The 27,410-nt window shown below is 39.5% G+C and overlaps 1 protein-coding gene across 1 annotated transcript in view; it reads left to right on the top strand.

Moving 5' to 3' along the window:
• The window catches only part of LOC104031638 (kalirin), a 432,630-nt gene that overhangs the window by 238,596 nt on the left and 166,624 nt on the right, over positions 1-27,410 (top strand). Inside the window, exons 7-9 of the mRNA XM_075710381.1 lie at positions 9,368-9,559; positions 16,372-16,503; positions 23,807-24,037. Coding sequence (XP_075566496.1) covers positions 9,368-9,559; positions 16,372-16,503; positions 23,807-24,037 — 555 coding nt within the window. The remainder of the gene's footprint in view (positions 1-9,367; positions 9,560-16,371; positions 16,504-23,806; positions 24,038-27,410) is intronic.

The raw sequence follows: 27,410 nt of genomic DNA, 5'->3' as shown, positions 1-27,410 counted from the left end.
TTCTTACTCTTTCCAGACATGAGGTATTTCTTCTGGAAACAGCTCTGCTTTCAGCACAGAAATGAGGACAGATTGTATTGATGTTTTGATTGTTGCACTGGGTTAGAAAAATACATGCATACCCCCTGCAGCGATTGCACAATGCAGAGATGAGCCCTCTCTGAATGCTGTCAACTACACAAAAGCTTGCCCTGAGTAAACCAACTCCTACAGGTGTACTTCTTCATACTGTGCACCGTGTACTGGGGCTGAGACCTCAAAGGTGGTGTTTGATGTTTAAGTTGGTGGTGTAAGTCACTAGAGAGCCACACCCTACTATGCTGCCAAAGGGCAAAGTACTTGAGAGCAGCCGTCTGAAATGTGAAAAAGAGGTCCTGACTACCTGAGGTCATTAAAGACCTCACACTGCTTTCATAAGATTACAGGTGTTAACCCTGGTATTTTGGCCAATTTCCAGATAAAGCAATTAACTTCTCTGACCTAAATTTCACCCACGATTTCCACCTACCTTGCTATTCCTCACTAAAGCATTGTGCCTTACTAGGGCATTGCATAACAGTGGAAGATGAGAAATGTTTATAATGTCTATTTATGTATTTATTGTGATTGTAATTGAAAGGAGCACTGAAAAACAGGCTCTAGGCACCTGATTGCCATCGCAATGCCATGTAGTAAAATACAGGATAGCACAGCTTCCATATAACACTGCTGCTCACAGAATCCTAACAAATAAATGCGCCCTGGGGTTAGTGCATTAAAAGTTATTTGGACTATGAAAGGTGCTAAGTCGGTCATAATTCTTCAGAAAACTCAGTAGAGGAGTCAAACTGGAGGACCTCCCTTTATCCTTTTTGTGGTACTGTCTGGTATTATTTTCTTAAAATAACTGGGAGCTAAACTTGGAAAGAGATAACTGTGGTTAATAGAAAATTAACAAGTGACAGGGAGGGTGCCACCTAACGGAAGAAAAATTATTTTCCTCCATTCTTCTTCCATCTGTCCCCAAGTGAACTTTTGGGAATGAGGAATGCAAGGAAGTGAGACATTTGCAAAGATCTTGGGGGAGCTTCTGGGGACCGGGACTTCTCAGTGGCTGCGCTGTGGCCTGCAGCTGTGCCATCTCACCGTCTCAGTGCTGCCAGACTCCTAATAGAGCTGCCCAGGACAGGGACCTTTTTGGCTGAGGGGTAAGAGTGCGACAGATGATGCGCCTCCCATTTTGCGCTGCCTCCAGTATAAGCCACGCACATGTATAGTCATATGGAAGCCCATACAGTCAGCATGAATCAATCTACAAAGAAGATTGTCTCCTCCATCTCTTTAGCATAGAGGATCTATGTGGAAGGGCATGAATACTGGGCACCTTTAACTTTCAACCTCTAAGTACAGTGAGAGATGGCACTCAATTCTGCTCTAATTAATTGGACTGAAATATATGACTCCGTGGAGGAATCCCACAATATAACAAATATGCCAAATGATATATATGTTCTCAGATAATCCTCCTTATAGGAATATAACTCAGAGAGCAATACACCTGTACGTTATTTTCCATATGCTACTTTTCTTTTAGCTTTAGTTGAATTTTAGACCTAGAATCCCCTCTGATGATGGGGTGATGTCTTCCTTTTGGTTTTGGATCAACATCGATTCATACAGTGAACAGGCACAGTTCATTCAACTTAGATTGCCACTTTAAAAAATTCTTGTGATATGCTCTCTCAGTAGGAACATTTTTAAAAAATTCAACAGATTTCAGTTGTCAAACAGAGGTTACATAAGGAGTTGTATTATTGACAGTATGGCAAAGTCAGGGTAAAAAAGACTATAGAAATATTTCAGGATACAGATGCAACTCAAGACTGCAGTTTTGGGGTTGTTTTTTTGTCTTTTTTTAATCTAAATGAGGTCTCCATGGTATTTGTCAGAAATATCAGAGTTTTACTCAGTGCCTGAAATTCCTCATGATCAAATAGGATTCTCAAGATTTTCCATATTGCTGAAAGGCCTGTATTTTGGTTTTGTGTCTGCACAATGGCCTTTCTAGAGGGGATTTCAATGCCAGGGTTGCACAGGCTGGTAAATGAGGTGAGTTTTATAGCCTGGTGAGGCTGGCTTGTGGAATTAAACAGGACTGATGTCTTGCAGGCGGCTGGGCATCCTGTTTTTGGAATAGCAGGTGTGGGGATATATCAAGCTGAAAGGACATTTGGAAAATAGTGGGAAAAGGGTAATAACCTTAAGCTGCAGGCTACCTGAACTAACCTGGAGCTGCTGTTCTTACGTCAGTGTAGTGCTGCTGTCAGCAGTGATGCTCTTTTGTTTAGATGGAGCAGATTCTTTGCTAGAAAAACATGGAGTGACTCCTGGTGTCTCCAAAAGTCAGTATTGTGAGTAAGAGGGTGTAAGCATGCAGGAGACCCCAGCTTGCTACATAGGGGTGTTGGGCTGCATACTAGTCACTCCATTTGTGGTAAAGCATGAAGGAAGAGCAAGAGGAGATTGAAACTAAAATGACCATTTCCTGACCACAGCCCAGCTCCTGTGCTAGATGGTAGTTTTGTCTCGGCACGCACAAAAACTCTATGCAAGCCTGTGTGAAGAAACTCTGTGGTAAGGATGAAGCCCCTGCATTTTTTCAAGTCAAGAGCCAGTCATGGTCAGCAATGGACTCAGGACAGATTGACTTATTTGAATGAGCAAATACCAGAGAAAGTTGGGTGATGACTCTGAACATAGCGGTAGGACATTACATACCCCAAGCCTACACAGCAATCTGAGCTATACTTTTGATTGTTGGAGAAGTGTGGCTAGAAATATGGATTGGGTCTTTTTCATGTGTAACAACAGTTTAGTGAGAGTCTTGCTGATAACAGAAACTAGCAGGAAGGAACTGCCACAGCTAACTGTAGCTTCTTGAGGTAAGATATACAAGGTCTGCATGTTTTGACAGGTTTTCTGATACACAGTCTGATTACATGGGTTTGGGGTTTTTTATCCAACATAGCTTTCTCTAAGAAAATTAGTCAGTGATGTTAGAAAGACATAATCGTGTGATTGCTACTGCACAACCGCCTTCATTCAACTGCCTTGCTTTCATGACAACATCTTAGTTCAGTTGTTCATGCTACTGTTTGATTTCTGTTGGAGAATGTTGGAAAATAGTGCCTGTTATTTGATAACATTTATATTGTAGTAAGAGTAGGAGGTTTTGGTCACTGTTCTAGGTGCTATACACTTTCAAAGGAAGAAATGGTCTTTGCCTTGCAATCTGTTGCCAAAGGCTCTGCTCCTACAGTATTTATATACATAAGTTACTTTTGCATATCAAGAATCTTCCTGCATTGTTACCCACTGATAAATATTTGTGAAGTTAAGGATTAGAGAAAACTATAACTCTGGTGAATTTATTATGTACTCATTTGTGTCTATAATCCAGTATTCCTCAATCTCTTCATGTAATACCCTTGGCTGCAAAAAGAAAATGACAGGAATCCTTCCTGTTTCTTTACCAGAGAATGGGGAGGTTATTACCCTCAGATCTGTTTGCAGTCCCAGGTAGAGTTTTGTGACCCACCCAAGTTGGAAAAGTTAAGATCTGGTGAGTTTTAATAAATTAAAACATTCATATCAGATTCATATCTGATGAGCCTTCAAGCTCTCTCATGCTAATTACAAAACTGAAATATTTAGCTACCATGCCTCGGGCTCAAGACACAGAGGTTGGTTCAAGAAGAATGCCTTTTCAAACCCAGTTAAATGGTGCTGCTTCTTCTTATATAAATCTTTTGGTTTCTGAGTCTCAAGGGTAAACTAGATCACACTATAAATTTTTTTCTCTGGGAATTTGCTTTATAATTGTGATTTTGCTAGAAATTTGCTTTATAATTTAGCTAGATCTTTATTTTATGCAATATATTAGTTCCAGCAACGGCTGGATTGAGAACAGTTCAGCTATCATGAATCTGAGTAACAAAATAATGAAAACTTGAAGCACTCTTATTGGTTGTGGGGCTTGGGGTTGTTTATGGCTTTGGGGATTTGTTTTGTTTTGTCAATACATTAAAATCAGTATTGAGAGAGGATATGGAAGAGGACAATGTAGCTGAGGATGTCTGTATGTTTTTCAGGGAAAAACCCTACAGACTTCAGTGGAAGTTGGATCAGATCTTGGATCTCTGAGGTGTTTTGTTTTGTTTTTTCTTTACTCTATGCCCAGGCCTTTGAGCCTGGCATAACTAATAATAGTTAAAATAGTCTTTTCAGTTCCTCTAGAAAATACACTCTCCAAATGTTTATTGTCCTTTTGTCACATGCTCTTCCTATAAATCTCTATAGGCATGCTGTGACCAAAGCTCCTTCTTGGAAAAACAATTTGTTACTCTGTTTTTTACAATAATAATTCTTCCTTTTAAATTAACAATGTGGGATGTGGAGAACTCATGTATTTAGGTAATAAAATACCACACTACAGTTTTCTTTCAAGTAAGGACCATAGATTTTTTTTTTCTGTGATTCAAGGCAGTGCTTGTTTTCACTTCAGTTTCAAAATAAATCATGTTAGTCTTTATCACAGCTGTATAATGTTTATACCGAAGCAATAATCTTTTCATGAAGATGAATATTTAGCTCCAACATTTTGTGAGTAGTCTCAATAATCTAGTAAATTCACTAGAGAAAAAAACCCAGTGTTTCAATATGACACAAAACATACTGGTCGTAGCTCTGTACTTGGATACATGGTATACGTGCCATTTGTTCCAACTGAAGTTATTCATATTTCCTTTGCCAGGGCTTTTTTATGACTGGATCTGTTAACCTCCTTAAAGAATGAGTTATCACTTTCTGTGGGACAAGCATAAAAATGGCAGTGTTCAGTGCTGGCATTGCTGCCTATCCTGCTGTCAGGGAGTTAGCTGTCTGGCACTAGATGGAGATGCATGCTGTCTTAAGAAAGTTGCAATATATTTCAAACACGTTAAAATTACCCTGTAAAGGCTAATGATGTCTGTTGAAAATTCCCAACATTTATCTTAAATGAATGGTATTTTTCTGTATGTAGGCTGAGCTAAAATGCCATCCAATATTATTCTGCAACAGGCTACATATAATTGGCCTTGTTATAGAAATTTAAAGGTCTTAAAGATATCTCATGAGTTTATTTTGTCACTGAAACATTCTGCTTTGGATTTATGTTTCAGATTCATTTCACAGATGGTTTCTAAACTCACAGTAACACATTGCAAGCTGGTTATTTTTTTATTTTATTTTAAAGAAGAACTCTTCAACAATCAAATTTCACCTTCAATTAATCTGCAAAACCCTTCTCTTGCAGCCCACCTTCGCTGCTAGCCATCACAATATCTCAACTAGTTCTTTAGGAAATGAGATGAACACAGCCAAGTTCCTTGCAGATTAATTCTCACTGCTCATTTTTCTTTTGTGAGTGTGAAGTATTCTTTTTATACATGTATTAGAAGAAAGTATTGTTCCAGCTAATTAAGAGGGAAGGTCTCCTAGCATGCCTGCTACATGATCGGGGCTGAATCAGTGTATTTCCCTGTGGGAGATCATTCCACAGTTAAAACTCTGCTACTGTCAATGCTTATTGCTGAGACTGAGGTCTGTTATCCTACCAAGTGTTAAGGACCTTAGCAGTGGCCCCTTACACTGGAAGGAGCAGCTATGTTATAGACATTGATGACCAGAATGAAGGCCTTGGTTAGGTGCAGAAATGGACTAAGAATTGGTGGACAAAGAGGGGTATGTGCACTTGCAAGGCATTGCAGAAGGCTTTCCTAAACTGTAAAAGAAACTCTTGCATATCATGATGCTGAGGTGCTTGTGGGGAAATTTTTCTTTTGTTTGCCAGTCAAGTGATTTTTAGAAGGCAAAAATCCTCTTTTTTGACTAAAATTTCAAAGGTGAAATAAAGTAAATGAAAAATTAACTCTAACATGGGGAGTGCTTTTGGAAAGTCTGTGAATACATGTAAAAGAAAGTTTTTTCAACGATAAAGGATATATATTAGCCAAAACTTGGGTATATCCTAGTGTCCCGGCAACAGAATGTCAATTGAAGTGCTTTTACCCTTACTTCCAGACATTAGTATATTGTTTTGTCATTGTTTGACCTGTTGTAATCCTATATTGCCATAAATCAGTTATCCCTTGCAGTCCTCTTTGGGGACTCCTCTCAGTTTTGAAAAAAAGATGCAGCCTTAGGTTATATTTAAAGTAAGACTCTCTATGAACCTGCTAGTAGTGAATTTTCCAGCCTAAAGAAAAAATAGTCACAGATGTTAGTTGCTCTATTTAATTTATTTCCTATTAGGATATAAAGATCTGTATAATAGTGACATAGAAAAATCTCAGTTCATTCAGTTTTTAGAGGTGAACAAACCAGAGGGAAAGGAAGGTTTAACTTTGTGAAATGTTGACAGTTGAATTTTGGCAGCATAGATTTTTGTTCCATTTTACTCAGAACATTACACATTGGCAGATAAAGATGAAGAAAAGTGGCTTACAATTTTATTCTACTTTAAGGTGGAAAAGAAATGTCTTGCTTTTGTGGATTGTGGTCAATTAAATGTTTTCCTCCTGAAACTAAATTCTGGAGTGCCTTGAAGTCATATTGCATTTTACCTCAATCCACAACAGAGATCCCATCTTTCCCAGTTTTTCCCAGAGATCCTATCTTTCCCAATAATAGTGACACTGGGTAAAGGTCCTGAGATTGTAAAACGGGTTACCTGGGTAAAGGTCCTGAGGTTGTAAAATGGGTTATGTTTGGTAGGATGTGCTCTCCTGATTTCCAGATCTTTAGCCAAGTCTTTGCTCTGTCTTTTTTTTCTGTGAGACCTTGGACACATCTTATGTGTCCAAGACTCACTTCAATGTCTCTGCTTCACTGAGGTGGGACGGATAAAGTGGAGGTAAAGAATGCATGTGTCCAGAAGTGGGAGGTATCTCCATCGCACTACCTGTTGGAGCTAAACAGAAGAGCACATCACATGTGATATTGCACTTGAATCCATTTATTGCTCAGAAAGCAACAGGGGAAGCTCAGGAGTCTCTGTTTCCTGAGGCAGTTCCACTTGGTGCACTAAGAACAGAGATGTGAGCAGGTGACTCCCAAACTGCTCCTTGCTTTCTGCTCGAAAAACTATGGAGTTAGTGGGTTGGCTACAGGATGGGTTGGTACTCTTCCATGAAAAATTCTCATCTAGGAAAGTGAAATTTCATCCATAAAAATCCTCATCTCTGTATAAAAAATACAACAAACAGACATAACAACATATAAATCAAAACAGACTTTAAGAACATCTGCTGTATTTCAACTAATCTTACCTTTACCCTTCTACTAGTTAGCACATCTGTATACTGTAGCTATAGGGAACCAAGGAATTAACAATTGTTTTCCTCCATGCTCATTGCATTGCAATGGCTGAGATAATTCTGCAGGGGAAAAAAAAAAAAAGATAAAAGCAACTATTTTTTTACATGAAATCAAAACTTCTTCAGCAACTTTTCTTTTCCTTCAAACACAGCAAAGTTCCATGTCTTCATTTGGCGCAACTCATCCAAGCTTTAGCAACTGCAGTGATGCTACACTACTTTCCACCAGAACAGCTGACCTGAAATGTTGCAAAATTATCTTGGCTGCAGCTCAGCCATGAAGACTTTCTGGGAGAAAGGCTTAAAGATTTAGTCTAAATTCCAATTTCTAACCTAGAGGGACAAAAAGTGTTTGACTGCAGCTGGTGGTCAAAATTCCAAATCATAATATCTTTTTTAGTATACTTTAAACTCCAGAACAATTTTGGTAGGTTTCTCTAATTGTACTGAAAAAAATATTTTAATTTCTTTAAAATTAATCTGACAATTTTGAGCCAAATCCCATTTTTAAGAAAAGGCTATGTGATAATGGGAAAAAACAAAACTGGAGGCTGCGTATTGCTTTAGATCTGTGTTATTTATGTGACAGCTGTCACAGTCATGGTTCTACCAGGGAGAGCAGAGCAGCTGTAAGGGCTATGGCCCCATCTTTCTTTGCTTTAGCAGCTACAGGTATGACAAGTGTATTTCGTAGCTGTCCCACACACTTTGCAGACATACTTTGCCCTACTTCGCAACTTAGTTTGGACCTGTGCCTGCCTTGGCAGTGCTCTGTTGTGTTTCATGTTTGGATTGGCAGATACCTTTCCACATTGTGCTCCCACTCACTATGATGAGATCCTGCTCCAAGAAACGCTTCCACCTCTGATTTACTATTTGCCCATGAGTAATACTGTTAAAATCATCAGGGCTGTGTCTGTCCTTGTGCATAAGGGTCTTACAGATTCTACTCTGAAATTCCTAAAGCCCTTTTGAAATACTCTAGTGAGACAAGAAAACAGTGAGTCAACATTAGCAAAACATCTCAAATTTTGGGATGTCCTTTCCTCTGGTGAAGAGGAAAGAGAAAGAAGTGTTTACATCAAATGACATTCCAGAAATCTGCAAGGCAGCTGTCGTTTGCCTTTTGATGGTGCATCTTCATAAGACATTGTCATGATGGCTATTTCTTTTCAGGTTTATGTTCCTATGCAGAACGGGGGTATTGCAATGCAATTATGTTGCTGTCCACAGTTCAGTTTGAGAAAAAACTATCCTCCACTGCTTCAAGGCTGAATAAAAACCATCATGGAAAATTCTTATCAAAGAACAGAAAATATTACCCTTTTACTAGGATTTTTGAATCCTTCTAAATTCAGAATGTAGTTAGATGATATCTCTGCTGGAGAACAGCTTAACCTGCAGAAAAGATAACATTTTAACTGAAGAATATAACTTAATAGTAATTTCTATGGAAACTCTTATATTTCTATAGAATATGCTTATGAGCTCTTTTAAAGTCTACAAGACTTTTCCATTTGTTGACACTGCATGTCTATAAAAGATTGTCAGAGAGTTCTCAAAGGACAGAAAGCAAACATTTCACTTATAAAAATGTGGATTTAGCATCCAGAAATATAGAGTAATGCAACAGAAATATCAAGAATAAGATAGAGGCAATGAGTAGACCCTAACAGGTGAGTAAATAGCTAAAGTATGGCAAATTAGTTTTACATAAATAAATTCAAGGGGAGAGGGGTAGATAACAGTGTTAGATAATGGTATAGATGTGTAAAAAGATTCCTGAGGGATGTGTTTTTAGAGTGGAAGGTAGTATGCCTGCTATTCATGCATATTTAAGCAGGTGGTTGATTGCTCTCACTGAACTGCTCGGCTTTACTCCAACTGATGGTGTTTGGAATGTGTAATGAAGGCAGAGGGTGGTCACGGTTCTTCCTTCTCTTTATTTATGTGTGCTTTTTAATTTTCAGAATGCCTATGTCAACATCAATCGGATCATGTCTGTTGCATCAAGGCTTTCCGAGGCAGGCCATTATGCTTCCCAGCAAATTAAGCAAATATCTAGCCAGCTGGATCAAGAGTGGAAGAGTTTTGCTGCAGCTCTGGATGAGCGCAGCACCATCTTAGCCATGTCTGCTGTCTTTCACCAGAAAGCTGAACAGGTGAGCTGCTTTTGTGACTGGCAAAATGATCCACTGCTATGTTGATAATGATGCTGCTGCAATATTACCTGATGGTTTTTGGCTTATATGCAGTGAGGTTAAGAGCCTTGTTCCTAGTGGATGAGTGTCTCAAAAACAAATAGTAATATTTCTCCCCCAAAACTGGCACATTTCTTGAGTGGGTAAGAAAATATGTTTATGCCTTAGTGATGAGAGAGAATCTGATCATAACTGAAGTGCACTGGTGCAGTAACATGCTGCCTTATTTCTGTTTCCTAATATTTCATCAGTGCTGTAGATAAATTCAGGATTATTACACCCAGGAAAACAGTATGTATCTGCACTCATACGTGGTATGTGCTATGCGCACAGGAATATTCACACATATGACATAGACCCATACCAGCAGACAATTTCTAGGAGCCAAAGCACATTTTTGTTAATGAAACTTACGGAATCTGCTCCACCACCTACTCATGCAGTGCTCTCCATAGTGAGGTCTAACAAAGTTTGGGGCTAAGTGGAGAGTTTAGAAACAGCAAGGAACATCCAAGAAAATTTTCCATATCCCTGAACTCTGGTTTGTGTCTTTAACAAGTACCAGAATTGTTCTGTAATTTCACAGCTACAAAAGATTTAAAATATGTCAGTGAATAAACCTTCTGCTTTTTTTACACCTAAACCAAGTCCACCTAACTGTGATGGTTCAACTTTGATCATATGTTGATTACATTCATTTTCCAGTGACAAACACTGCTCTGGGGCTCTCTTCAGTATTGTTATGTGCTTGTTTTTCCAAGTAGTTAATATCAAGTGAGTGTGCTTGATGTTTATAAAATGACCTATAATTCAAGTGTCTGAAGAAGAAATTATAGCTGATAAGCCAGAAACCGTGCCTCATAAGCCAGAATATATATATGGAAAAGTTTAGCTCAAACAGTAAAGACTTTCTTTATTGTTGGTTTCTGACCACAGAATTATAACGATTTTTTCTTTATTTTGTGTTTCCTATTGACAACAGGCCATAGCATAGAGCAATTACTCACCCTACTGGGCACTTACTCATGTAAGCACACTCAGTGGCTCTGATGGGACTGATACACAAAGATGCCCAGTACAAGTACTTTCATCTCAGTACAACGGGCACTGTAGTGTTTAGGTGTAGTCTTCATGTTAATAGTTGTCAGTCATCATATGTCCATCAAGAAAAATCAAAAAAGAACTTATATCCAGCCTATAGTCACAATGAGGATGTTTAAGGTTTATTAATGAATTAGTTCTTTCTTGTTTGTTTTGGTGTTTTTGGGGGGTTTTGTCTTTTTTTTAATGAGCGATCCCCTATTATTCTGAAGTGTCAGTCTTGTTTGGAATTTATGAGGAGTTGCTGAGGTATTGTATAACGTGAAAGGCAATAAACCAGAAAGCTGTATTGAACTGTCTGTCAAGCTAGAGGTGATTTTTTTTTTTTTTTTCTTCCTACCTTTTGAACACTGTCAGTGGGTATTTTGCCTCAGCCTTAACTTGAAAAAAAGCTACACTAATGTCACTTTCAGCTTTGGGTCTTATTTCTTTACAATTGTATGGATAGGTCTGAAAAACCCGGTCCTGCCTTGGCACCTGTTCATAAGGAGCTGAAGTTTGTGCTGCCTGACAGAAGTCAGTCTCTCATTACTAAGCAGACAGGAGAATTTGTTAATTGTGAACAGCAGTTACTCCTCACTTGCAATAAGAGACAATTCAGTGGAAGATAAGTGCTGATGTGAAGCCTGTAAATTCAGACTGCCACAAAAAAGAAATGCGGGAGTCAGTGTATCCATTAGCCAGGACTAAAATTTTGGCCTTGCTTTAGTAACTCTGGTAGGAATAGCCAATGACTTGAATGCTAATAATTTAGTCATTTGACCTCTGTATAGTATAAAAAGTGAGGTGTTTGGGATTTGGTCTGTAACTCAGTCAGCTGTCTATCAAATATTAATTCCAAATGTGACACTCTGTTATTTGGCATCACCCAGGATTTGGGGTTTTTTTTACTCACATCAGGGCTTCATTGTTTTACAATAAATAAGGCTTAAATCTGTGAAACAAAGATGTAGATAAACCCACTATTTCCTCTGTCCCAGATCAAATCTTTTTTTGCTCCCTTTGTTCTGTCAGAAAAGGTAGTCTTGTTGCAGATCCAACCATTTCTCCCATAGTGTAACCTTGCTTTCCTCATACTGATCTGATATGCAGATTGTCTTTCTTTCTGCAGTGCAATACGCTGCTACAGTCTCTTTGTTCATTCCTTCCTACTGATTGAAGTTCCCCATGATGCCAACAGGAAGCAAGTCTATTAGGTCTATAATCTTTCAGTCTTTGCCACACCCCATCCTGCAAGGAAGTTGTTGGCTTGGGACAGAGATTTATGAAAAGCTCTAAGATCTCTATAATATGCAAGCTGAGCAGGAAGCAACTTGTTTTTCAAGGTCTCTTCCTAAAGACCCCACACAGAAAACTGCACAGAATACAATTTGTCTGGCTTGGAAGGATGAAAGGCTGAGTCAACCCTGCTGGGAGTTGAACCTCACATCTGTCTTCACGTGCTTCAGAATTGCATTGCTTTCCTGGCTCTTATTGCAGATACATGTGGCATGTTGAATGGAAATCGGCTGAATGAGTTCCTGGATCAAAGCTTTTTTTTTTTTCCTTTGTTTCTTGCTTTTTCTTCTTTTGCGTGTGTGTATGCGCATGTGTGTGTCTTCCTTCAATTTTTTAAACACAATTTGTACATACTACACCATCATCAAGACAAGAGAAAAGAAAAGGAAAAAAAAGGAAAGGAAATAAAAGAAAGAAAGAAAGAAAAGACAAATATTGCCAATGTAGCCTTCAGCCAGGCTTCCTTCAGCACATGTGTTTGATCAAAAGCCAGTAAACTAAACTCCAAACAACCACTATGTCCAGGTCAAGGTGCAACTCAAGATATTCAGTGGAGGTGTTTCCCAAGTGTCCCTTAATTCCACCTGCTACAAAAGTCTAGGGGCTTTTTTTCCTTCTTTTCTCTCCTCCCCCCGGCCTTTCTCATGCGAGCATGGAGATAATCTAGTGTAAAAAAGAATCTGCTTCTGTCTCTTTGGGTATGTCTGAGGCTATTCAAAGTTGCAAGACAATGTAGGAGAACATGCCTCATCTCACTGTGATTTCAAGAGAACTGTGCTGATTTTCACCAGATGAGATTCTGGCCCACTAACTGCCATATAGGGGAAGCAGAGATACCAGGTGTCCTTCCTCTCTTGGGTGTAATCTCTGAAAGTGTGCTAAAGTATTCGTAAGATGCTCACTCTACAGATCCTGTCAGAATGAACAAATTAATGTCTTCAATCAGCCATGAGATTTCAAGCAATTAATTCTGGGTCAGAGTCTACCCTCAGAAGTGCACAAGCAGAATTACTATTTAAGGTAGTAGGTGTTAGGTGCACACGCTAGACATTTATGCTGATTCTCTGAAGGCTGACCCCTGGCTATTTGTTTCATTTTACCTTACTCCCCAATCAGGAGGACTACTGTTTTCATCTCTGTCTGGATCTCTCTAAGCACATCCTGAACCCCCCTATTTGAGGAAAGGAAATGAAAAAGAGAGGGGGGAAAAAAAGGAGGGGGGGGGGAAGAATTTGAGGAAAGGGAGGAAAGGAAAAGCCAGTTCATATCTATAAGATGCAGGGATAAGACCAAGATAACTTCTGCACTAGATAGGGAAATTCCAGAAACAACAACAGGAAATATACAATTAGCCTTATACAAAAAATTCAGGGCATCAAGAGATATTATAGGTCACTGAGGAAAACAATTTCATGGCCGCCTTCCCATCTTTCCCCACAGCCATTCTGGAGCATGAAAGTACACTAGAGTTTGGTTTTAATTTCTCCAGGGCCTAGGGGAACTAGCCTGGTTATCCTGCAGCTTCCACGCAGAGGCCTAGCAAGCCATAGGCAAAAAAATTCAGAAAATGTGGAGAAATATAGACTATAAAAGCTTTGAACTGTGTTTTGGAGTAACCATGTGATACAGCATAGCAGTCCCTAAGGAAAGCTAGTAAGAAGTGGTCTGAGAATACATTTTTACCTGACATAATACAGAATTTGTAACTTAGGTGTATAGGTTGTGAGTCAGGAGTAAGTGTAGGTCATTACCTTTAAGTTACTTTTGGATTGGATCAGAGGCACAAAGGCACCTTAGGGACTTTTTTATTTTTTAGGAGAATTTTTTCTTAATCTTTCCTGAAGTCTTGAAAAACATGGACAATTATTTGAGCCTGTCATTTCAAATCATATTTAGGCAGCTTTTATGTTCCTAGTAGGAGTTATTCTATTCGGTGGGCTAACTAGAAATTTAAGCAATTAATTTAAATGGTATTGAGTATCCGGTGGCCAGTAACAGCTCCTGTTCCAACCTAACAGCAATATACAATTTTAAATACATGTTTTTTTCAACTCAGTCAAATGGTGATTTTTGTGATATGAATATATTTTTAGTATGAAGGGTTACATTTAATAAACTTTTTTGTGTCTGCCACAGTGTCTGACAAATAATAAAAATTAACATAGCTGTTTTTTTCAAAATACCCAAATCAATAGTCCTATGGTATGAACAAACACTTCGCAAAAATCCTTAAAAAAACCCATTTGCTCTCCCCATATGAATCTACATGCACAGCACAGACAACCATGTACTGTTTCAGGTTATTGGAGTAAAACACTGACAGACTGCATTTCTTAAAACTTTTTAAAACAGATGACGTCAACTGCTCCTGCTAGTGGCAGAAGTGAAATTACTGATGTAATTGTTGACGTAACATTGTCTATATACAATGGATACACAAAAGATAGATAGATGAGACAACAAGGTGGAAATGCTGTTATGTGCATAGGATCTTCTTGAGACTTCTCCCACCTCCTATGCAAATCACAGTCTGGGGACATGGCAGTATATGAGTAACATGACTCTAAACGCTTGTACTAAAATTGATAGAATTCAGCAGTTTTGATAAGATCTGTAACAGTGTGATTCCAGCAGCAGGAACACTGGTCTATAAGGTGTAAAGGTCTTTTGTTCACTGTTTTGATCAAGAGGTTCATGTAACAGCCCCAAAAGGGACTGATCTCAACTCCATGCTCTTAAAACTGCATAGGAAATGATGTGAATTCCACTGCCTTGGCACAAAATATGATGACTTCAGCTTTATGCAAAGGAGTTTGGGGATTTCATCTGAAGAGATTCAACAGATCAGGAGTCAAACCAACACAAGAGAACCTGCCATCCTTGCCTCCAGTCTTCTAGAAAGCAGTTTTCACTGGTAGATTTGTACTTTGTAGACATGAACATTTAGGAATTCATCTTTGTCACTGAATGTTTGTGCACTGAAAAGAAGTGTTTACAATGCAAACACTTTATAGCCTTGATTACACAGCAGCATGGTGAATAGCTTTACACTGCTAATAAAAAAGGATGCTGATGCCAGAGCCAGAGTTGAATTGCAATTCTTTGCTTTGAATCTCACAGCCCTTCATGCTGTGAATGAGTGCTTTACTAACAAGCCACAGGTGAACACTTCAGGAGTGGATAAAGCTGTGATCCTGGGGGTGGTTTTGTGGCATTATACATTCACCCTACAGGGCACTGCATCTGTTGTATAATTAGCTGTTCTTTTTTATAAATAGCCCAAAAGTACGGCAGGCTGGTTTAAAAGAAAGATGGAGAAAGAGAAAATATTAATGAGAAGTAATGAGGTAGCATTAGGCAGTTAGTATGGACAAAATGTGAACATGTGAGCTGTGTCATTGAAGTAAGCCCTGCTTAAAAGAAAAACAGGATGGGAACCTTAGAGACTAAATTCCTCTTTTTTTTTTTTTACAGAACAGGCAGCACCCAGGAGAACTTCCCCAATTTGTTCTGCCAAAGTGCATCAGCACTGCTCTGGAGGCCTTTAAGAGTGGAAAAATATTTTTTTTCCATCCCTCTGCTCCCCTAAGCTGTTCAGTTTCTGGCTGTCTGTTAAGGTTTCCAACCAAGGTGCTAAACCATATCAATTGCAATGGCAATGATTTTTTTTTTTTCCCTCCCTTTTCATGGATGTCTGCCCACCAGGAACTGGACTGAGACCAGCAGCTCATTGGCTGCTTAGCAGCCATTAGATGGTAATGGTATCTGATCACTGCTGACCTGGGCTGGTATCAAATGTGTGACCCAGGGCTTTAAAGCATTGATATCCTATTAGTAATTCTACTCAGCTGGCCCTGGGTTGGGAACTGCTTGAATACTGTCTGCCTTTCACTGAAATGAATGTCAGCATTGATTTTAATGGGAGTTTTCTATTGCCCAAATTAGTAGTGTTAAGGACAGGTAAGCGAGTGAGGGAAGATTGACAGCTAAGACAATGCCAAATACAGCTGGAGCTGTAACTGTGTCTTTTGTGCTTCATGCTGATGTTTTTTTCTAAACATGTTGCAGCCTCCCTTTTTGGAACGCAATGTTGTAGCCTCCCTCTGTGGTATGCAAAGACTCAGAATGGATGTTTTCTGAGCCTGGTTAAAGGAGCATTTGTTTTTAACCCAGAAGAAACGGAAAACATTTCTTTGGATCTAGGTGTTCTTCAAGTACTGAGAAGGTGACAGGAATGTGCTGTTCCAGGGTGTCCAAAAGGACTCCTTTATAATTGTTACGTTTTCCTCAGTCCATGCTGCAGTCATCTGTGGCACTCTACAGAAAAAGTTTTGTAATGTTGATGAGATGCTTTTCTGTGTCACTGTTGCTCATTGTTCCTGGAATTGTTTCAGTTCCTTTCAGGTGTGGATGCCTGGTGCAAAATGTGCAGTGAAGGAGGCCTCCCCTCAGAAATGCAAGACCTGGAATTGGCCATCCATCATCATCAGACCCTGTATGAACAAGTAACACAGGCCTACACAGAGGTATGTTCTTCCCAGAGAAGAATGTATCTGTTAAATGATAACATATATTTGACTGCATTTTGGAGCTTAGCTTTTCTAAATGAGATAGGTTCTGCTTTCCATTTCTGCAACTTTTTCAAAGAAGGAGTCAGATCTAATCTCAGGCTGTAGGAGGTGACTCCTAGCAATCTGCATGTAAGGGCACAATAGGACAGTCTGGGGGACAAACCCTATACAGAAATGAAATCTAGAACTAGTGTTGGCAGGCCAAAGAAGAGCCACTTCACTGCCTTTGCTGAACAGGGAACCACTTTAGGCCCCCAGTAGCTTTACTCCTGTTGCTTTCCTTCTGTGGATGAGTCCTGGCTCTAGCACAGGTATGCTAATGGGAACAGAGAGTGCTAAAGGCTTTTTCCTTCAATATACAAAGTCACAGAGATGTCAGGTCCTCATTACAATGCATGCTGCAAGAGACTGTGCTTTAGATAGAAATATGGAATCTAGAATCATTTAGGTTGGAAAAGATCCTCAAGATCATTGAGTCCAACTGTTAACCTAACACTGCCAAGTCCACCACTAAACCATGTCCCTAAGTGACACATCAGATGTATTTGTATGTACTGTTTTTGAATACTTCAGACCTAAATAGGGTATGTGTTTTTTTCCTTTAAAAAAGGGTGCCAAGGATCCTAAGACTAAAACATATTCTCTGGCATTTTGTCAAAAAACCCATAAAATTCTTCACTTGCTTTTTCCTCCAGCCAGACTGCAGCATGAAATAAAAGCTATCGACAAACAGACGACATTCAGTGCATCTGACTCTGCAGGCCAGGGTCTGTGTTCAGTCCGCTTTATTTTGCAAGAGGGCTGCAGGACCTCTCTGGCATCTGGGAGAAGTCCTTTTAGGAATGAGGCTAGTCTAGGTGTCCACCCCAGGCATGGACCAACCTGAGGGTGGGAAGCCAATGTACCTTATCCATTCTGCTCTGTTATTCATGTCTCCAGGACTAAGCTTGTTGGAAAGTAATCCACAAATCACCTGAATGCTTGAATTTAGTTGTATTTTTCATTTCCCTGTACTGTACTGTGCTTGACTGTCTTTCTGCATATCACAGAATTTTGCTCCTTGCAGTGTTTTCCAAGCTGGGCAGGAGAACTGTGGTAGTGCTTGCTATATTTAATAAGTTACCAAGTGAAGACTCCAGAATAGGATATAACAACTCTCCTCCATACTCGGCTCTTGCTGTTGTCATCAAGTTCTTGGAAGAATCTATAGTATAAAAATAGAAAAGAAAAGGATTTGCTAATCTAGGCTTGGTGATAGGCACTCACATACACAGTGAAGTTGTGTAGATACCTTGATGATGAATATAAGGAATGTTAGAAATCTCTTATTTTCTGAACACCTGCAAGAATTTAGGAGTTAGTCAATTAGAATGAGGAAATCCAGGTTGCAATCACAAAGGGCAATTCCTCATTCAATATTCAGGCTTCTCAGGAACAGCGGGTTGTGTGAGCAAACACAGAACAGTCCTGTTGACTTCTAGGTGCAACAGTGAATTTTATACAAGTGCCTAGTCAGGAGAAACTAAGGTTTTTTGATTGCATTTAAAAATTATTTCTAAAATTTAAATAAAATTTGAATTAAATAAAAATAATAATATTTGAAACTGGCATTTTGTTTATCAGCCCCAACCTTAGTTTTTGTGAAATGAAAATTCATTTAAAACTCATTACCAAAAGCAACCTTTAACATGCATATTGCTTTTATTGATGCTTCCTCAGAAAGCTATAACTTGTTGCAGACACAGCTGTTTAAAACATTTCTGTATTATTTTACTAATAAGTACATTTTTAAACAGTATGTAGAATTGCCAGAAAGGTTACAGTCTGTTATTTTGGAAATGTTCATCCCTTTTCCCACAGCTACATGGTGAGCTGAAAAGTCTGGATTAGACTTAGGAGTCCTGCCTCCTATCCACATGCCTATTTCTCCAGTCTAGATAATGCCCCTTGCCCATAGAAAAAAATGTTTCTTCCCTCAGAGCTCTCTATGGTAGGGTGAAAATTGTAGCTTTTTCTTTGCTTTCTTTTCCTGCAGAGTCATTGAAAATCTCTGTTTCTTTCTCTAATTGTAAAGAGATTTGAAATAGAATGAACGTTCCTTGGATTAGCCATTTAATATGGATATTTAATAGGATATTAATTAACATTTAATAGGATATGTGGGCCTGTTCTGTTACAGAGTATAACAAAGCAGTTCAGATTCACTGCAGGAACCTAAGAAGAATCTTAGGGAGACCCTTTTTTCCATCTTGCCATGGTTGTAGCCATAATTATTTGCCTTCTTTCCTTTATTGCACTTGAGTGAAGCTCAGAAATAGTGGAGGCAGAGATCATGGCCCTGATACGCAATCTACAGCTAAGCAATCCTCTCCTGCACTAAGCCGAGCTGCTGGCAGAACAGGCCTTCTTCCTTCTTCTGAGAATGAAGTGGTGGTCTTGCTTTTACTTCGGGTAGAACAGTGCTGGAGCAAGGAAATACATGAGATGTATGCCTTTGGCAGATTCCCCTCTTGCAAAAAGTGTTCCTCTAGATGTTTCTAGCCAGGGTGTGTTTATGTTGCTCCACCAGTGTTTCTAGTGGATGAACAGCAGGAGACAAACTTGGGACACCCCTACTGAGGACGGTACTGATTTGATAAAGACAAGGAGGGAGAGAAAGGTTTTCTCCAGTCAGACTTGAGCCTGGTTGATAGTAAGAGCATCTTGTTCCGTGTGACTTGATCAACTGCACTTTACTGTCTGTTCCCAGAGGCATGATATATTTGCTCTAAAGACCAATTTTTTTTCCTAGTGCAAACTGTAGCTGTTTCACAGATGGCACCATTAGTCTAGTCACTTGCAAGGCTTTGGAGGACTTTCTGACCCACTATATAGGATATCTACAGATTTTAACTTATTCCCTAGCTATGTATACAGCAACCATGAAGATTATTCCACTAGCACAACAAAATCTATTTTTTGGTTCACCCAAAGTCACATAACTTCTTACAGAGGCATTTGCATACTGCCCATCCTAGCTCTTCTCCTACTATGAAGCCAAATGCAGGAATATCACCATATGGCAGGAGTGTATACATGTTGTGTTAGGTGGTGAGTGAAACCTTCGCAGAGAGTCCAGCAGCAATTCTGTACTTTTCAAGATGAGTGAGAAATGGTCAAACTTGCTTTGACAAATGCAGCACTGGCACTTACAGCTTACAGGGGCTGCAAGTCATGCTGGGTGCAGGTCTTGTTCAGCTTCAGAATTTTGCAGTACTTCTTAAAAATACATCATAGGGGAGATGTAAGTGAAGTGGTGCAACTAAGCTGTGTTGTTGATGCTTCTCTCCTTGCACCATCCTTGAAAAATTCAAAAGATTCACATGAAAAGAGATTTGGTGATTTATTTTTGCAGTTATAAGGAGAACATGGAAATGACTAAAAGAGCACAGTAGGTAGCTTCTCCATTTGTGAAGCTGTTCCCTTTCTGAAATCTGTTCATTAGTGAACTTTGAGAGCACAAACCTTTTGTGCCCATTGATTGGGAATGCAGTAATATTCACAACAAAAATACTTTCAGAAAAGAAACTTTCTAAACGAAAGAACTTCAGAGCTGCAGAAGATAAGAAATCCTGGAATATGTATGTAATCCTTGCAAATATTGACTAACACTGGTTACCTGATTGTCACTGTGCTGCTTGCCATATATTTACTCCAGCACAACCAGACAAGCATGTAAATTGGAGAGCAGGAGAACACTTCTAATAGCCTCTGATTTGTGTTAATGATTATTAGCAGGACAGCGCAAACACTTAAGTCTGGCATTTCTCTCTGGCTGTGCAGAGAATAACTAGAAGTCTATGCCCATCAGGGAAAAATCATAACTTGTAATCTCTGAGGCTTTTTAGACAGACAACAGGATCAAATTACCATGCAATAGATAAAAGCCTAAATCCTATAAAAGAAAAAGGAGTAAGAGAGAAGGCAAAAGAGTATTTGCTCTTTACCTCACACCACAAATCTGGGAGAACGTTGCCCTGTCTCAGCTTTGGATGAAGCAGGGGCATAAAAGCTGTTGCCTTTGAAACAATTTTTTTTGTTCTGCAGTGCTCCTGCCACTGAGACTTTTTATTGTAAAGGTGTTGTTGGCCATATTCACCCACTAGTCAGCTCTGGAAGAGCATTTTTTTGTAAGATGACTGAATTTAGTCTGGTGTTTTGATCAGTCATGATTAGTATACAGAATATGTCACCCAAGGATGTGATCTGAAATGGAAGAATTGTAGGATTATACTGCTGGGAGGCAAAAAACTGCCATGCATGGTCTGCACTTGGGAGATGGTGCAGGTATGAATAGGTCTATATTATGGCACAGTTTCCAGAAAAGTCCTGAGTAAAGCATGTCTGTCATATTGTCTATGCAATCACATATCTCTTACTGTTAAACTTTTGAACCTTTATTGTTAGTCCTGATTCTGCTCTGCTTTTTATTGGTGTAAATCAGCAGGGACTATATTAAAAGCATTGTAACACCACCTAGGGACAGAGTGCACCCTCAGCAAGTTTGCAGATGACACCAAGCTGGGTGGAAGTGTTGATCTGCTCGAGGGTAGGACAGCCCTGCAGAGGGACCTGGACAGGTTGGGCCGATGGACCGAGGTCAACTGTGTGAGGTTTAACAAGGCCAAGTGCCGGGACCTGCACTTCGGGCACAACAACCCCATGCAATGCTACAGGCTTGGGGAAGAGTGGCTGGAAAGCTGCCTGGCAGAAAAGGACCTGGGAGTGCTGGTTGACAGCCAGCTGAACATGAGCCAGCAGTGTGCCCACGTGGCCAAGAAGGCCAACAACATCCTGGCTTGTATCAGGAATGCTGTGGCCAGCAGGAGCAGGGAGGTGATTGTCCCCCTGTACTCGGCGCTGGTGAGGCCGCACCTGGAATACTGTGTCCAGTTTTGGGCCCCTCAATACAAGAAAGACATTGAGGTGCTGGAGCATGTTCAGAGAAGGGCAACAAAGCTGGTGAAGGGTCTGGAGCACAGGCCTTATGAGGAGCGGCTGAGGGAACTGGGGTTGTTTAGCCTGGAGAAGAGGAGGCTGAGGTGAGACCTTATCGCTCTCTACAACTACCTGAAAGGAGGTTGTAGCAGGGTGGGTGTTGGTCTCTTCTCCCAAGCAGTTAGCGATAGGACAAGAGGAAATGGGCTCAAGCTGCACCAGGAGAGGTTTAGATTGGATATTAGGAAAAATTTCTTCACAGAAAGGGTAGTCAAGCATTGGAACAGGCTGCCCAGAGAGGTGGTGGAGTCACCATCCCTGGAGGTGTTCAAAAAACGGGTAGATGTGGCACTTTGGGACATGGTTTAGTCTAGTCTACCCTTAATTGGTTTAGTGGTGGACTTGATAGTGTAGGTTAATGGTTGGACTGGATGATCTTAAAGTTCTTTTCCAACCTAAACAATTCTATGATTCTATGATTCAGACCAGCTGCAAGCCCAAAGGCCAGTAACAGGAACAGTGAATTCACACAATGAATTTAGCCAGTGCAAAGAGTGAGTTTCTGGTCTAGTAAGCTGCTCCCAAGTGTGTGCATAGCCTTGTTTTCCTCTTCCCAGTGATTAATTGTTGCTGATTATCTTCCCACAGATAAAATAGGATGTAGTAAGCCTTGTTTCCTTCCCTGTCTAGAAGCTACTTCTTCCTTCCTAGCAGCTATTGTCACCTCCATAATGTTGCCAAGGTAACACCTGTGCCTCAGTGTTTCCTCTTAAAACGCTCACTTGTATTGCCACTATCCACTGCTGTTGGCGAGTACAGTTGTTCCCTCTGTGACCCCAGCAGGCTCCAGCATGTGCAAGTTGTTCCAGATGGTCTTCAGCAGCAACTGAATTTGAGTATGGAAAGCTACTCCCTATGGACTCTCCAGTTATTTCCTGATCTAGTTCCAAATAGCCCTGAATATTTAAAAAATCTCCAAGGATCTGCCTAAGCCCACCTAATAGTTATGTAATATGATGACATTTGACTCCCACTTTTGCCAGTATAAATCTCTGAAAGTGCACTAGATACACACTGCTACAGTGGACTGGGACGTGGCATGGCTTGCCAAAAGACACGCAAGCAACTTACAATACAGAAATAAATGAGATTTGGAAATCCTTGAGATGTGTTTTAACTTTGGCTGATAATGTTCAAAAATTAAACTGGATGAAAAACATTCATTAAGCCATTGTCTAGCAAAGTTGGTGATTGTGATTGCATAGAAATAAAAACACTTTTCAGAAAATCGTGTCATTTTCACTGCAGTTTGTTTCAGAGGGAAAAGAGAAAAATGGTCTGGGAAGAGGAGAGGGATTTCAGTAGTGTCTTCATTTACCATTTCTGTTGAACAAAGTATTTTAACTTTGCAATCTGCAACTGAAAAATATTTCAAAACGCCATTTTTAGAGAACCAGTGTACGCACACACTTGTTAATAGCAGTTTGCTTTTTATGGTTCCATTTTTCATTTTGCCCCTGCAATATGAAAATGCTCCAGGAATGTTCCAGGAAAAAAATCTGGTGTTAAAAAATCTGGCATTCTGGGTTTTTTTTTAATGCCCAAATGCCTCTGCATCTGCAAATGTGTTTTAATATGCTCAAAAAAGGTCACACGTGTGCAGAGAGCTTTTTCATTTGCCAACAAACTTTGTAGCCCATTGAAAATGGAGACTATAGGTCCCTCTGAGCTGCTCTTGGAGAAGAAAAGAATCACTATCATATACTAAGATATTTTTCACTGCCACTGAATTAAATACAGAATCGGAATGTCACACTTCTCAACATATATACATACTTAGTAATTCTATGAAGAAAGGACTCTCCCTTATCATACAGAATATGAATGACTCTGCCATCTGTGGTTTTCTTAAAATGCCACCTCCTCATAAAAATAGGCCTGCTATTGCAAATGCCACCTGTCATCAACTAGTATATGTCAAGAATTATCAGTGCCCAAATGTCAGAACGTAATACAGTCTTGGGATCTCTGTCTCTGTGTGTGCAGTCCCAGCAGTGCAGTATCTGTGCTCCTGCTGAGTAACACAGCAGGCCCACTAGGAAGCGAAGGCAAGTGCTGAATGTCTAAGTACAAGTCAAAAAGAGATGTTATGAGGTCTTTCCTCCTTTTTGACTAAAATAAGGAAAACGCACAGGGCAAAAAGAATCAGCTAGACTGTTCTCTATCAGCTGCTGGATGTTTAAGTATCAGTGCAGTGAAGTAGACCTATTTCTTCACTCAGGTGAGCCAGGATGGAAAAGCCTTGCTGGATGTCCTACAGCGTCCCTTGAGCCCTGGGAATTCTGAATCCCTCACTGCTACTGCAAACTACTCCAAGGCTGTTCACCAGGTGTTGGATGTGGTACATGAAGTTCTGCATCACCAACGGCGCCTAGAGAGCATATGGCAACACAGAAAGGTCCGGCTACACCAAAGGCTGCAGCTCTGCGTTTTCCAACAGGATGTTCAACAGGTAATATCATTATTAAAGCAGATAAAGAAAGGTCCTTTCTTTGCAGCCATAAGGATTGTTTGGTGACTCATCCAGAAGATATTGCCATAACCAATATTTCACATGCAGCACTTTCTATGCTAGAAATATGCTAAAATCCTAATGCACCTTTCAGTACCTCTCGGTTTCATGTTGGAAATCATCAGTCAGTACACTGATTATTGACCAGTCCATTCCCCCCAAGAACGTGACACTATTTTCAGTGGTTAATTTTTCACAAGTGAGCAATTAGCTGTAGGTACTTTACTGTTCTTGAGAAAGTGATGTTTAACAGACAAAAGAATTTCAAATGTAAAAGGCAATTGAACTGTGGTGTATTGCACCTTCCTATGTGGAAACAATACAGATATAGACTGTGGTGGTGTTTAGATGATCTTTGCATTATTACCACTTATGGAGTCCACATACCTGTGCTATGGGTTTGGTGGCTCAAATGAACTGCACACCCCAATGTGCAGAGCCCACCTCACAGAAATAGTTTATACAGTACAGGCTCACCTCTGAGAACTCAGGCTCCAGATGAATAACTTTTCTCTCCCAAAGGAATCCATTTGAATATCAGCACAACAGAGTAACTGACAGTAAGTATGAGATGCCATGTTTGTAGCTGCCAAATATGCAAGCACGATCAACAGATGTTACAGGACTCTGCTTATTCAGGATGGTGTGGCTTGTTTAAGGGCCCTATTACAGCCCGAAGCAGATGTTGGTAGCAATATGGTAATTCCTTTAAATGAAGAGGCTGAATGCTCTAATCACGTTTATGGAGCATTCTAATGTCCCTGGGGTTCTTTATGTCATTGCCTTTCTCCAAGTGAAAAATGAGGTGGAGACGGAGCGACAAAGCTGTCACATGCATAATAGACATGAACCAGCAAGGACAGGAGACAGGCAACTTTTTTTCAACATGCAAATTTGTGGTCCTGTTAGTGCCATGGTTGAAACACACCAGCACAGACAGAACTGCAGCTGTAGATATCCTTTGCGAATACGTATGAGCATTTCTTTGGCAGTCTTGAAAAGTTTGCCAGAATTTCTACATGCTCAGTTTTTCCTATAAAACCACACAAATATTCATGCTGTATATATAACTAAAAGTGGGATTGAAGGTAACATGCTTAATTTAAGCAACTTCACTTTCATTATGTGTCAGGAAACTTACTGCATGATAATGAAATTCATAAGCTATATATTAAATAGAGCATGTACTTGGAATACAGTTAGAATGCTCTCTGCAAACTATATGAAGTTAATACAGTTTTGGGGTTAAAATCTCAAAAATCAAGGGTTGTAAATTCTGATGTTGTTATGCTTTTTCCAATTGTGGTATATAATGTCAGTAAGAATCCATATTATCTTAGGTATTCTTCATCCCCTAGTGTGATTTACACTTTTGTTCAATCTTTCCAACCCAAAACTTTCTCTCTTGCATCTTCCAAAATCAGTAGAAGTGTTTATGAGGTTCATTCATGAAACCCATTTAGACTTTTGCTTCCCACATATGCAAGGCAATGAGGCTGTGTCACTGGTTTTCAAAAGGAACAAGTCTTTTGTATATACTGCGACTTTTGCCGAGAGGAAACGAAACAAGCAGTAAGAGTCACTGGAGTACAATCACTTTAGAAAGTATCACTCTTGTGAGTTCTGTTGGCAGCAATCTTTCAAAATTTTTCTCTTAATGCGTATTTATTATCTGAGAAGCAACAACTTAATGACAGACACGTTTCTGTCCTAGCAAACACTTACTGGAGGCATCTCTTTATCCTACTTAGAAAGTAGAGAGGAAGAGATGAATCATTCTGTTCACTAAACATCTGTACTATTCAAGATAAATGCTTTGTAACTCATAAATGAAATTATCAGCTAAACAGAAATATGAAGTGTAGATTCCATGAGGAGGAGGAAGATATCTGAGTATGTCAATGGGGTCTTTTTTGAAAATAATCACCTCCTATATATCTCTCATGCAATTCCTATTATGCTTATTTTGTTAAATGCCCATCAGTTGACAGGTGAAGCTGTCTACCTATATGTTGTCACTAATCATAAGTAACATTTATCTATAATAATTTGTTGCCTTATCAAAATTTAATAACCTTTAACTAACTTCTTCGTGGTTCAAGTCTAAAGAGAAAAGATGTGGGAGAGCAAATCCTGACAGGAGAGCCCCAAGTTTATTAGACTTCTCTGTCTTCTAGACAAGTAATGATACAGTGTAGTTTCTCTAACGAAGATGCTCCTCTTCCCTCTCCATCCAGCTCAAAATTAAGTGTGTTCTCACAGATGCAGTTTTCTCTATCAGGATGTCCCATGGTCTCCAGCTGTTGGCCAGTGCTGTAAAAATTCTGGTGAAAAATAATCTCCGTGTCAGAACTTACACTCCCTCACTTGTTCGTCTATACTTTTCTCTTCATGTCAGCTGTTCTCCATCAATCTTGTCTTAAAACCAGATGTGAACAGGGACAGGTTTTGTTGTGTTGCATGTTCTTAATACAGACTCCAGGATTACTTTGCATGTCTCAGTCTGCCACTCATGGCATTAACAGCTTTTGGTAAAGACATATCTCCAAGAAGAGATTCTTATGAATCTTGAGAGATCAATTATTCCTCACCTAACTATTCTAGTTAGTCTTGTTGGAGGGATCAAGTATTTAGACATGCAATATCAAGTCTTGCAAAACCAGTCAGCTGGATGAAGGCTTTATGTATGCCAAGTGTGTGCCTTTTGGACTGGATTTAAGGGTTAAGCTGTGTTAAACAGGGCTTGTTCATATCATTCCTGGCGTATTCTGCATCATTTGCAAGGCTGGAGTACATGCTGTATGCATCACTGGCAGGTCAGGGCTATGTTCTCAGATAGTTTCCCACTGTCAAGGAAATACTTTTGATTCTAGCTAGGTTTCAGTTTGAACTGCACAAAACCTGAAAACATTAAAAATGATAGATTAAAAGAAATAAAAGTCAATTTTTATTCTGAGATAGAAAGTCAGGCATCCTTACAGTCATGTCATAACCAAAATACAAGTTGTGCCGTAGGAAAAAAAAAGTTTAAATAAACACTGTGGATTGCCAAGTTACAGTATTAATGTAAGAAATGTTATGCTATAAAATGTCATTAGAAGTAGTCACTACCTCACACCATCAGACATTTTACAAGATTATTTGCTATTACATCTATGTATTAATACAATTACATCAATTTGCACATGTGAACTAAGGTAAATAATGGTGTGCTAAGGACAATGAGTTATGAATATATAGCATTTTAAAGAAGGAAAGAAAATAAATGGCATGAAACTGCATTTGCAGCCTTCACAGGAAATGGAACACCATT

This window comes from Pelecanus crispus, chromosome 5, assembly GCF_030463565.1.
Source record: "Pelecanus crispus isolate bPelCri1 chromosome 5, bPelCri1.pri, whole genome shotgun sequence".
Classification (NCBI taxonomy): domain Eukaryota; kingdom Metazoa; phylum Chordata; class Aves; order Pelecaniformes; family Pelecanidae; genus Pelecanus; species Pelecanus crispus.
Note: the sequence above shows the minus strand (reverse complement) of the source record. Positions and strands in the feature narration are given on the sequence as shown.